This window comes from Amaranthus tricolor, chromosome 3, assembly GCF_026212465.1.
Source record: "Amaranthus tricolor cultivar Red isolate AtriRed21 chromosome 3, ASM2621246v1, whole genome shotgun sequence".
Lineage (NCBI taxonomy): Eukaryota > Viridiplantae > Streptophyta > Magnoliopsida > Caryophyllales > Amaranthaceae > Amaranthus > Amaranthus tricolor.
In genome coordinates this window covers 18,573,771-18,586,965 of record NC_080049.1, presented here as the reverse complement: position 1 = coordinate 18,586,965, position 13,195 = coordinate 18,573,771, and the positions used below count along the sequence as shown (strand labels likewise).

General features: G+C 35.8%; 1 protein-coding gene across 1 annotated transcript; it reads left to right on the top strand.

The window, feature by feature from the left end:
* The first annotated feature begins 12,111 nt into the window (after positions 1-12,111).
* LOC130808409 (uncharacterized) lies at positions 12,112-12,558 on the top strand. The gene has a single exon (XM_057673886.1). The coding sequence runs from the start codon at positions 12,112-12,114 to the stop codon at positions 12,556-12,558; it is 447 nt and encodes a 148-aa protein (XP_057529869.1).
* Positions 12,559-13,195: the final 637 nt, after the last annotated feature.

Here is a 13,195-nt window from a genome sequence, read left to right as displayed (position 1 = left end):
TTCCCCCACTCATAATTTGTTTAATTTTTTAGTAACTATTACCAAAATAAAATCGTGCTGCCAATGTCCTCATCTTCTCTCACAATTACATACGTTCCACTTTTTCGTGACAAAGTTTAATAGTCTCCTCAAGAAATCCTATTTTAATGAAGATTTTAAGTTTAATCGAACTATATTGCAGAAATTACGGGAAATATTATGGAAATATATGTAAATCTTTGTTAGTATCCTTAGGTGATTTGATTAGGATATTTTCAACACATCAATATCTTGTATTTTGGGTAGATTAGTGGGTTTTCCATAATTAGCCAAGATCTTGATTACTAGGATATAAACACATAAAATCCATTGGCCTTCATTGAAGAAAATACAGAGAAAAGTTTTTCATGTATCTCTCTTTCATGGTATCAGAGCAGGTTAATTATTATTATCATTATTTTTTTAATTTTTTTCTTGCTTCTTCCAATTTAACAAAGTCTTTTCACCTTCCTCTTTTTTTTACACCTTCCTCGTTCTCTCTCCTCTCGATTTTTTTTCTCTGTTTCTCCTTTCTTTAGAAATGGCTGGTAATGAAGATAACCCACCACCATCACAAATTGCACCAAATAACCCGTTTTACCTTGGCGCACATGATCGTCCGGGAGATTTTATTACCCCAGTTCGTCTCAAAATTAAACAATTATGATGCTTGGGCACACGCCATTTTTGTAGCTCTTTCATCCCGACGAAAATTTGGCTTCCTCAATGGAACCATCACCACTTTTGTACCGCCGGCAACTATGGATGATTGGGTAGTTGTTCATTACATGCTCGTATCATGGTTAATGAATACCATTGATCCCGAGGTAAAATCTATGCTCTCTAATTATGATAATGCAAAGTGTTTATGGGATGACTTGAAAGAACGATTTTGTGTAGTTAATGGCCCTCGCATACAACAATTGAAATCTCAGATTAATTCCTGTGAACAAACAAAAAATATGTCTATTGCTGTTTATCTTGGTAAATTAAAGGTATTGTGGGATGAATTAGCCAAGCTTGAACCTTTAATTGTTTGTAAGTGTGGTAAATGTGAATCTAATTTAGGTAGAGAGCATAAAAAACGTAGGGAGAATGATCAATTACAACAATTCTTGCTTGGCCTTTATTCTGATTATTATGCACAATCCCGATCAAATATTCTTGCTCACGACCCATTACCTTCTCTTAATCGAGCATATCAACAGTTGACTCAAGAAGAGTTAGTCCGTGGGTTTGATCGTCTTAAAGATGAACCCTCTCATGCTGCTGGTTTTTTCGGTTCGTGTGGGTGGTATGGGCCGAGGGAGAAGTCGTGTAGACAAGTCAGTTTCCATGTGTAATTACTGCAAAAAACCAGGTCATATTGCTGCAAATTGTTACTCATTATAAGTGTGTACTCACTGTCAAAAGAAGGGTCACATTGCAAAGTATTGTTATGAGATTATTGGGTACCCGGAGGGGTGGTCCGAGAGTGATAAGGGTGGTAAATCATCAAGTGTAGCACCTGGGCAAGGTCGTGGAGTGGTGAAAGCAAACGCCACATCTGGCAGCAGCAGCACGTCAAATGGGCAAGTCTTTACATCCGAGCAGTGGAAGGCAATTGCAGGATTTTTGGGTAATACTACCATACCAGAAAATCGTCTCAATGGTAAGTTTGATAGCACTTCTTGGATTATAGACACTGGCGCAACACATCATGTAACAGGTGATAACTCTTGGTTATTTGATGTTCGTCAATCTCATTGTCCTGTCGGTTTACCTAATGGAGATACTGTATTTGCATCTATGGAGGGTTCGGTTCGTTTGTCTAATTCAATTACTCTACACAATGTTCTTTATGTACCTAACTTGAGTTGTAATTTACTTTCGGTTTCACAACTTAATGATAATTTACATACAAATGTCACATTTGATTCTAATTCATGTGTTATACAGGACCGAATGAAGGATCCGATTGGAATGGGCACTAGGAGAGATGGATTGTACTATTTTAGCAAACCCGAGGTGGTGTTCGCAATTGACGCTACTTCAGAGTTGGAACTTTGGCATCGAAGGTTGGGTCATGCGTCCGAGAAAGTCGTTAAGTTGCTTCCTCATATTGGTAGTAGTAAGAGTACTCTAAATAACGGGTGTGAAGTGTGTTTTCGCGCTAAACACTTCAGAGATAAATTTCCCTTGAGTGACAATAAATGTTCTCGAATTTTTGAAAAAATACATTGTGATTTGTGGGGTCCTTATAGACATGCGTCGTCTTGTGGAGCTCGGTATTTTTTAACTATTGTGGATGATTTTTCTAGAGCTGTTTGGGTTTATTTAATTGTTGATAAAACTGAAGTATTTCGAATGTTCATGTCATTTATTGCTATGGTTGATAGACAATTTTCTCAAACTGTTAAAATTGTTCAAAGTGACAACGGCACAGAGTTTAAATGTTTGATTGCATATTTTAGGGCAACAGGAATAATTTTTCAAACTTCTTGTGTGGGTACTCCTCAACAAAATGGGAAGGTAGAAAGAAAACACAAACACATATTGAGTGTAGGGAGAGCCTTGAGATTTCAAGCTAATTTGCCTATTTATTTTTGGGGGGAATGTATTCTTGCTGCAGCTCACTTGATCAATAGAACTCCTACTCCCATTCTACAAAATAAAACCCCTTTTGAAATACTTTTCAATAAACCTCCGGCTTTTGAAGCCATTCGTACTTTCGGATGTTTGTGCTTTGCTCACAATCAAAAAACGAAGGGGGATAAATTTGCTAGTAAAAGTAGAAAATGTGTGTTTATGGGATATCCCTTTGGCACAAAGGGATGGTATTTGTATGATCTCGATTTGAAGGAATTTTTTACCTCTCGTGATGTAAAATTTATTGAGGATGTATTTCCGTTTAGTTGTCCGGAAGATAATAATATAAAATCTAGTCATGTTGAAAGTATGGGTATTGATGCAGATTTTTTAGATTATGGACATTGTAATGATGATTGTGTAAAATTGAGGGATGAGCATGCTTTTAATGATGAAGTGGGAGATCGTAATACAGGAGAAATAAGCAGTCCACAGCAGCCACGAACCAGCGCCCTCCCAGCTGCCAGCAATGGGCTCGGTTCTGACCAGCAGCCAACACAAGCTGCGTCTGCACAGCCCACTACTGAAGCTGCTGAACCTCCGCCTTTGCTGGTTCATGATGACACTGAACCGCCACCTTTGATGACTAATGTTGATGACTCCATTGAGGCCTTGGGACGTGGACTTCGACAGAAGTATCCATCGGTTTTGCTCCGCGATCATGTAACTCATACTGTGTTTGCTAAAAGTCAGTCTCCATCTCTCCCGGCTCTATCTTCTGATCATCCTTCAGGTACACCGTATCCTTTAGCACATTATATTCATTGTGACAATTTTTCAGTAAATTACCGAAAGTTTATTGCTGCTATTGTTAATAATACTGATCCAAAGTCTTTTAAAGAAGCAATGAAAAGTACTGATTGGAAGAAATCAATGCAAGAAAAGATTCAGGCTTTGGAGGCAAATGGTACATGGACATTGGAACCTCTCCCTCTAGGAAAACGCGCCCTCGGTTGTCAATGGGTTTATAGGACAAAATTCTTGTCCAACGGTGAGGTTGAAAGATTGAAATCCAGGTTAGTAGTACTCGGTAATCATCAACAAGAAGGGATTGACTACAACGAAACGTTTGCTCCAGTTGCAAAGATGACAACGGTTCGTACTTTCTTGGCTATAGCTGCATCCAAGAATTGGGAACTTCATCAAATGGATGTACATAACGCATTTTTACATGGTGATCTTGATGAAGAAGTCTACATGAAATTACCTCCTGGATTTGAATGCTCTGACCCGTTCTTGGTATGTAGGTTGAGAAAGTCTCTGTATGGTTTGAAACAGGCTCCCCGGTGCTGGTTTACGAAGCTAGTAATGGCTTTGAAAGAGTATGGTTTTCTTCAATCCTACTCTGATTATTCCCTTTTTACATACACTAAGGCAAAAATTCAGATAAATGTCTTAGTATATGTTGATGATCTTATTATTTTTGGGAATGATTCCGCTGCGTTACGTGTTTTTAAGGCATATCTTTGTGATTGTTTTAAGATGAAGGATTTAGGTCCTTTGAAGTATTTTTTGGGTATTGAAGTTGCTCGTAGTTGTGCAGGTTTATTTTTGTGCCAAAGAAAATATACTTTGGATATTGTTTCTGAGGCAGGTTTATTAGGGGCCAAGCCGAGTGGTTCTCCCATAGAACAAAATCATAAGCTCGGTTTGGCTACTGGGGCGCTTCTTACTGATCCGGAAGCTTATCGTCGACTTGTTGGTCGCTTAATTTATCTATCTGTAACAAGACCGGACTTAGCATACTCTTTATACATCTTGTCACAATTCATGCAGACGCCTAGAATAGAACATTGGGAGGCCGCGTTACGAGTTGTTCGGTACTTGAAAGGTACTCCGGGTCAGGGTATACTGTTGCATTCAGATTGTGATTTGACTCTACAGGGTTGGTGTGATTCAGATTGGGCGGCTTGTCCACTCACTCGTCGTTCTCTTACAGGATGGTTAGTTTTTTTGGGCAAATCACCTGTTTCTTGGAAGACTAAGAAGCAACATACTGTTTCTCGTTCCTCAGCAGAGGCTGAATACAGATCAATGGCTGCTATTACTTGTGAGTTGAAATGGCTCAAAGGTTTGCTTTTAAGTTTGGGCGTTAATCATCCAAAGTCTATTGAATTATTTTGTGATAGTGAGTCGGCTTTGCATATTGCAAAGAATCCTGTTTTTCATGAACGAACAAAACATATTGAAATAGACTGTCACTTTGTTCGTGATGCCATAACTGAAGGTTTGATTACTCCGGGTCATGTTTCTACTTCTTCACAGTTAGCAGATATTTTCACAAAGGCTCTTGGCAAGACACAGTTTGATGTTTTACTCTCCAAGTTGGGCATTCATGATCCCCATGCTCCAACTTGAGGGGGGGTATTGCGGAAATTACGGGAAATATTATGGAAATATATGTAAATCTTTGTTAGTATCCTTAGGTGATTTGATTAGGATATTTTCAACACATCAATATCTTGTATTTTGGGTAGATTAGTGGGTTTTCCATAATTAGCCAAGATCTTGATTACTAGGATATAAACACATAAAATCCATTGGCCTTCATTGAAGAAAATACAGAGAAAAGTTTTTCATGTATCTCTCTTTCAAACTATCAATCATAATTGAATTGAATTTGTAATAATTAGTATTTAATTTGCATCTACTTTCGAAAGATGATATTACTAATGCAGAATGTGGCATTTCATTTTACATGCATAATATAAGAACAACTCACTACTAATTAATATCTTGTTGTAGAAATACTAATGGATGATCGAATGCAACAAGAGGGGGGGGTGAATTGTTGTGTTGTTAGTTTAAGATTTTTTGCTCAACTTTTTGCGGAATTGTATCAAGTAAAGAACAAAACTTAAACTTAAAAACGAAAAGAAAAATAATAAAGGAGACAAAGATTTTACGTGGAAACCTTCTTGGCCTAATAAGAAGGAAAAACCACGACCCCCCGGGATTTCAAAATTCTCACTATGTTAAGGCAATCAATTACAATTACACATAACAATGTTTTGCTTCACTTGAAGCTTCTCAATTCTCTAAACGCTTTACTCAAAACTTCTCTACTTAGGCCTAATTCTCTTCTCTTCTCTTCTCTTCTCTTTTCTCCTTCTCTTTCTCTTTTCTCGATTCTATTCTCTATCCCCTTAGACTTCCCATAAGTCTAATTACAACAAAACACTCAAATACCCTTTACAAGGCCAATTCTCATAAAGATCAAAATGAATTTGTTGCTTTAAGAAAAATATTATAAATTAATTGGCATTTAAAACTTAGAATATTTTTCTCAATTAAATCTCCCTTAGATGGACACTCTCAATGCAACATTCATTCATCCATCCATCCATACTGAACCGTAATTTCCCTCTTTTATAAGGGAAACAGCAAGCAGTGCACTCAGCCCACGTTCTCCACGAGTTGCACATATCCCACGTTCTCCATAACTTACTTGCTCCCAAAGAAAATGGAAAGTTAGTTAAAGGTAGGAGTGGAATGTAACTGCTGTACACATGCACGGTTAAAACATCATGGATTAAGGAAGATCCTAAATTATAGGAGACCAATTCAAAGTAGAGAACAAGTCTCTTGAATTCCGAGTTTATAGGAGATAAACAAGGAATTGATTTTCTCCATGTTTTTAGGCGAATTAAAATTATTTTGCCAATTAATAAATAAATTTAATTAAGCAACTAATTAAATTTTAACCTTTTACATTAACAAAAAACAGAAAACTTAATTTTCGTAATCTTCCAGTCAATGTCTTCTTCGGACCTGTATCATAAGGAACAGCACACTGTCTCCATCTACAACATTCGTCAGAACTTCAACTCTAGGAACAGTAAACTGTCTTCAAGAGCAATTTCCCAACTTCTTGGATATTTGAGACATGTACTTCTTTCACGAATCAAGTCATAGGCTTCATCAACGATTCACATTAAATCGGATATATACCTACAAAACAATCTCTAATAATATGTTTGTTTATTTAAAGGTGAAGTCATCATCAAAACCTTAAGAGGCCAACAAATTTCCCCTTTTTGATGATGGCAAACTTTATAAACAAACTTAAGTAAAAATAGAGTAAAACAAAATTCATAGAGCATACTAGAGATTAAAGTAACTCTAATTAACTTAGCAAATCAACTTGTTAGAATATAATTTACCAAGCATTCATAAACAAACAGTTTACTCTAAAATATCAAATATTTTTCAAAATTTTTCAAAATTAATTAACTTAAAACTTAAATGAAATAAACTAAGTTAAACGAAAATAAATAAAGACTTAATATAACATAATAAATAAAAACTAACATAATAAGAAAAATAAATAAAAACTATCATAATAAAACTATAATAAACCTAATAATAATAAACATAACTTATTAAGTATTTTCACAGAATCAAATATTCATGAGGACTTCATGAGAACTTCAACAAACTTAGCAACACAGATGATCACTAAACTAGCATAAACACAGCAGCACACATATCATTCATAAGAATCAATATAAATCAACAAGATATGTAACTGTGTATTCACTGCTCCTGTTAAGTTTGTGCATAATCTTCCCCCTTTTGACATCAATCAAAAAGAATTGGAAGTTATCAAATCTCAGCACAAACCATATAGATTTGTTAGGGATGAAAACAACAAACAACAATAATAAAAGCAAGTGCTATGAACAATGATCAAACCTGCATAGAGTTAATTGTCACAGACCATGAAAATAAAAACAAAGAAAAATAGCAATTTGTTCAAAGTTACAACAACCATGTACCCCAGATGGTACAAGGCAAAAAGAAAAATTGTTTGTTAAGTAATACAGCCAACAAATCATTAAATTTTTGAGCAGAGGGATCAAGGGTCAGTCTCTTCATCAATGTACTCAGTCTGCACCTCCACTGTGTCCAGCTTGGCACCAAGGCGTTGTTCCATTTGGTTTAGCTGATCCACAATAGAAGCAAGCGAGACACGAGTTTCATCCTGAAATGCAATGAATTGAGACTGTAGATCAAGGAGCTTGGAGAGAATGGAATGTAAGGAAACTGCAGGGACAGAGTCAAAGTTAGTACAGCCAATATTGGGTGAAGTGTGTGATTGTGGTGGTGGTGTACACGGTATAGGTGATGATGGTGGTGATGGAATTCGATGTGGTGGTGAATTGGCTGGCTTGGGAGAGGTAGGTTTATCAGGTGTGGGCTCAGGGATGGTGTCAGAAGGTGTTTCATCAACCAAAGTAGCCTTGCGTTTCGAGGCCAACCTCCTACTCTTCCTTTGCATTGACTTAGCCTTTTTCCTCAGAGCTATCACAATCTCTTCATCACTTGTATCATCACAAAGATTGTGATGAGCCTCTTCTCCTAAGGCTCCCTCCTGTTCTGCTTCCCCCTTACTAGGTTCTCCATCCTGTTCCCCTTTTTCTTCTGTTTCAATATGGTCAGTGGGAACAGGCTCTTGCTCCTTTTCCTCTTTTTCTTCCTGATCTCTCTCTCTCAATTTTTCTTCTTCTTTTTCAATATCTTCCTCATCAGATTCTACTTCAACAACCCCTTCATACATCAATACTCCCTCATCATTCAATTTCAAATGCAAATTTTGTAAACATTTAGCACCAATTTTCATATTGGGACCCATTGGGAACTCCAACCCTTCCAATGGGACCTCAAACTTCCTAAAAATCCATGTTAACAACCCTCCATAACCAATAAAACTTTTCTTTTCAATGCAGTCTGATAAATGAGAGATCATCAACGAAGGAAAATTTATTTTAATATGTTTTTCCATGCAGTAAATCAAGGTGGCATCACGCAAACTCACTTGACTACGTTTTGAGTTTCGTGGTAAGATAAATCTGCGAGCAACATTGTACAACAATTTATGCATAGGGGACAGAACATTGTGACTGATCTTCCCCTTTTTATCAACTCCTAAAAATTTTAAAATTGTGCGTTCATTAATGCCAGAAAATGCAATCTTTGACCCAATATGATATGTATCAAAACCAACATTGGGAACATTAAACCATTCCCCTAATAATGCGCTGTTAAATTCAATTTTAACAGTTTTAACAACACTAGTACACATACCGCCATCATTAGAGAAATTTACAATAAATTCTCTCATTAGGTTTGGAAAAATTGAATTGCAACTGAAATTTGACATTAACAGTTCCCATTCTTGATACTGTAAAATCTCATGCAATCTAGGAAAGTTCGTAGAATCATACCAATATTTGTCCAACCCGAACCCTACAGTCATCTCCTTTGAAACTTCTTCTGCGCTGTTTGGATCAACCTGCTTCGATCGCTTAACTACTCTAGAAGATGAATCACCTGTTGACATTTTTCTTTTGGTACTAGTGGGTTCAGTGGAGTGTTTTGGTGATTCTTGTGTGGTTTCAGTTGGTGTTGGTGGTACATCCTGCAGTAATGGAGGTGGAACAATTACTCTTAGTGGTTTTGGTTGATCGGGCATACAGGATTTGAGAGTTTTCTTGCCTGATTTAGAGGATTTGGGGGTTTTCATTTTTGAATTTTTGAAGGTTTTGAGAAAGAAGGAAGGACGGTTTCTTGAGAGATTGAGAGAAGGTTTGGGCAAGTAATGGGTAATGACGTGAAGCAGGGTTTTTAAATGATTGAAGTGACGGTTACTCCTCCAAGTCCCATCTCTTTATTGCCTTAGCATTACTTGAGTGAAGAAGAACCGTTTTCCCAAAAGCTCTCAATTTAAGTTGACCGTAAAAAAAATGTGAAATATGAATAAAATAAAAAAATAGGAAATAAAGAAATTAATTATGATTTTATGAATTATTATGAAGAAAATAATGAACATATTGCTTTGGTCTGTTTGAATTAACAACATGCAAATGTAAAAGCATTCATAGTACAAACTTTATTACGTGTTTACTTGATCCATGCAATAATTGATTTTCAATCAAGATATTGAGATTGATTCCTGACTTTTTCATTCTCATGATGCTTCAATGGGAAATATATGCAACTACTTTAGTGGAGCTTGATCATACCAAGTAAAAAAGAGTGGAATATGAACCCTGGTGCTAATTATTACTCCCTCCGAATCATTTTAGTTGTCCCATTTCCTTATTTGGCAAAGTCATTTTAGTTGTCACATTTATATTTTTGTCAATTTTTTTTACCTAAATATCCTTAGTTCACACACGTAATTACGAATATATCCCCATATACCTTACTTACCCAACTACCCTTCACTACTTACCCTTCACTATTTACCCTTTTTAATAGACCCACACCATCTTTAATAACCGCGCCCAAGTAAATGGGACAACTTAATTGGTTCGGAGGAAATATTAGTCAAATTCAGAAAGCAAGAGATAGACCACCTAGCTAGAGAATGATTTCTTCTATGTAAAAATGAATAGTAGGAACAACCTTCTCACATTTTACAAATAATGGATATCACATTCTAAAGATCGTTTGACTTTAATAGATGTTCTATAAATTTAATGACTTTAACAGTTGTTGTTCTACAAGGGACTATCGGTTTGAGCCAACACAAGCAGTTCATCCATGGTGGCCATTGCAGCTTGCATGAACATTGTCTTCACATACTTGCTCATCACTTAACCATTCATACAAATTTTCAAGGTCAATAATTGTGTATGTGAGCTAAGCTTACTTAAAGTTATGTTGGAAACAAAAATGGTGGCCCTTGATCTGCGAGCGCCATTAAAATTTAGTGCTAAAAATTCAACTCTTTCTCATAGATTTATTCTTCCATTCTCACCGCCAAAGCTATCAAGCAACCAAAAAGCAAATAAAACCCCCTTCAAATAGTTAAAATTTAGATATGAACAAAAAAAACCAAATTGGAAAAATATTACATTGTTCAATCGATTTTGAGGACGAAATGAAGTAACATACATCATCAAACAACACCAGCCAAAATTATGAATGGATAAAGAACTCAAAGATCAAGCAGTGAAAAAAACAAACTATCCTTATGAATGTTGAAGAATAGATATGAAACAAACTATTGCACTAATGGATTGCAATAGTTATAATTAAAAACTTAACAATGGTTTTTTTTAATTTATTAGTTATTTTTAGAGGTCTGGAACGACATTATCGCTCATATATGGTATTTAATTTTTTAAAATAACTATGTAAATCCTCTTACAAAATCAATTACTTGATAAGTCATTAGTAAATTACTTATCATTGATACAGAAATAAAAACCTTAACCTGTATGATAATACTTTAAATACCAGATCATTTGAAACTATATCCTGATTTCATTATAACATTGCCATTTACCCTTGGCGATTGTTCAAGGTAACATCTACATTACTCTATTAGAACAGTGTGTAGAACAAAGACATTTTCATTATAACATCTACATTACTATTGAGTATTAATACAACTTTTAGTTTGTTACAAGATTGACACCTGATCGTAGTTTGTTATAAAGTTGTTATAGGTTATAGCTTTGCCAGCTTCTTGTTTCTTGAATTGCTTAGTTGTCCTCTTCCTTCTGTCTATATAATAGTATAGCTACAACTATGTATTGCTTGCTCTTTCATCAATAAGAAATCAATCTTTTTTTACCTTCACCAACCATTGCCTTATCGGGTAAAAACAAACTTGGGTTTGTAGATGGCACCTTGACTCAGCCCATTGTCAGTTCACCTAAGCACAAGGCATGGGAAAGGGCTAACAATGTTGTTATGGGTTGATTGTTTAGTTCTTTAGATTACTCTATAGTTAAGACTGTTCTTTATCGCAAGAGTGCAAGAGAAATATGGATTGAACTCACTAATTGATATGGGTTGCCTTCCTCAGCTAGGTTGTTTTCTATCAAGGAACAACTCAATAAAATCACACATTCCTCTGATATGTCAGTTGAAGTATTGGTTATTATAGACCTCAAAGAAAACAGAATGCTCTACCTAGAACAGTTAGTTAGCTAATCTAAGCAATTAGTTAGTTAGTTTGTTATTATTCTGTTATGTTTGTTACAGCTTGCAACAATTAGGTACAGCTGGAATTAGCTATCAATCTTGTTATTATTCAGATCATTAATAATATTCTACTCCTAAACTCTTTCTCTTTATTTTCGAATGCATTTTCTAAATCAAATACAATATGTTTCAACATGGTATCAGAGCTGGACTAAATCTGTCATCCCAATCAGTTCATCCAATTTCATCCACGTTCCTAAAACTGCAAATCTGGTATTAAGCTCTCTACATTCAATCGATTTTGTTGTACTGTTAGTCTTGTTTTCCTTCTTCTTTTCTTTCTTCTTTCTTTTCTTCCAAACTCATCAATGGCACTAGACACAACCTCTCCCACTCCCATTCGATTACTTCCCAATAATGATCCATCAAGCATATACTACATTCCCTTCAGATTATACACCTCAACTTCTTGTTTCCACCAAATTCAATGGAACAGGCTTCAACAACTAGAAGAAATGCATTCTCATGGCCTTTTCAACAAGAAACAAATTAGATTTTCTTCAAGGCACGCTCCCTAAACTTGCACCCACAGACCCTAATTTTTCACCCTGGAATAGATGCAATGACATGATCATGTCAAGTATCATATTCAATCTTGATCCTAAGATTGCAGAAAGTGTTATGTCCTTTTGCATTGCTTCGGATATATGGACTGATCTTGAGCAGAGATTTGCATATACCTCTCATACTAAAATCTTTAATTTAGAAAGACAATTGGCTGACATTACTCAAGGAACTCTTAGCATTCTTGATTTCTACACCAAATTTAAAGTACTTTGGGATGATCTTAATGTTGTGGATCCTACTCCTACATGTTTCTGTAACAACTGCACTTGCAATCTCACTGGAAGAATTGCCAAGCAACAACAGAACAGGAAACTTATCAGATTCATGATGAAACTTCAAGAATAGTTCTCAGGTATTAGAAGTAATATATTGATGATGAAAGTCCTACCACACCTTTCTAAAGCATATAGACTGTTTTCTCAAGAGGAGACTCATAAAGAAATAGCCCAAAATACTACAATTCAAGACCCTTTAGCTTTTGCCATTGCTCACAATAAACCCTATAATCAATCATTTAAAACTCCACACTACAAACCTTATCAGCCTTCTATTCTAGCAAGACCATACATGCCTCCCAGAATTACATCTGAAAATCATAACAAGAGACCTGCCTCATCTTACTACTGTAGCCATTGCAAGGTCTCAGGACATAGTTATGAAAGATGCTTCAAAGTTCATGGTTATCCCCCTGGTTTTAAGGGTTTTAAGGATAAAAGGATTGTTGCCTCAGTTCAAAGTCAGCAAAGCCCAACTTCCACAAATACAGAATATACTTCATCTGCTCAACATATCAACATTGATCAATACAATTATCTATTGGAAGTTCTAAACAGTCACACTCATTCTACTTCCATAACTGAACCTAATGATGATCCTGAAATTAGCTCTCAGGCAAACTTAGCAGGTAATATATGTTTACTTTCCTGTTCTATCTCTCAATGGATAATTGATAGTGGAGCTATAGATCACATCTGCAATGATC

Coding starts and splice junctions, on each gene's coding strand:
- LOC130808409 (XM_057673886.1), top strand. CDS start 12,112: ATGGCCTTTTCAACAAGAAACAAATTAGATTTTCTTCAAGGCACGCTC.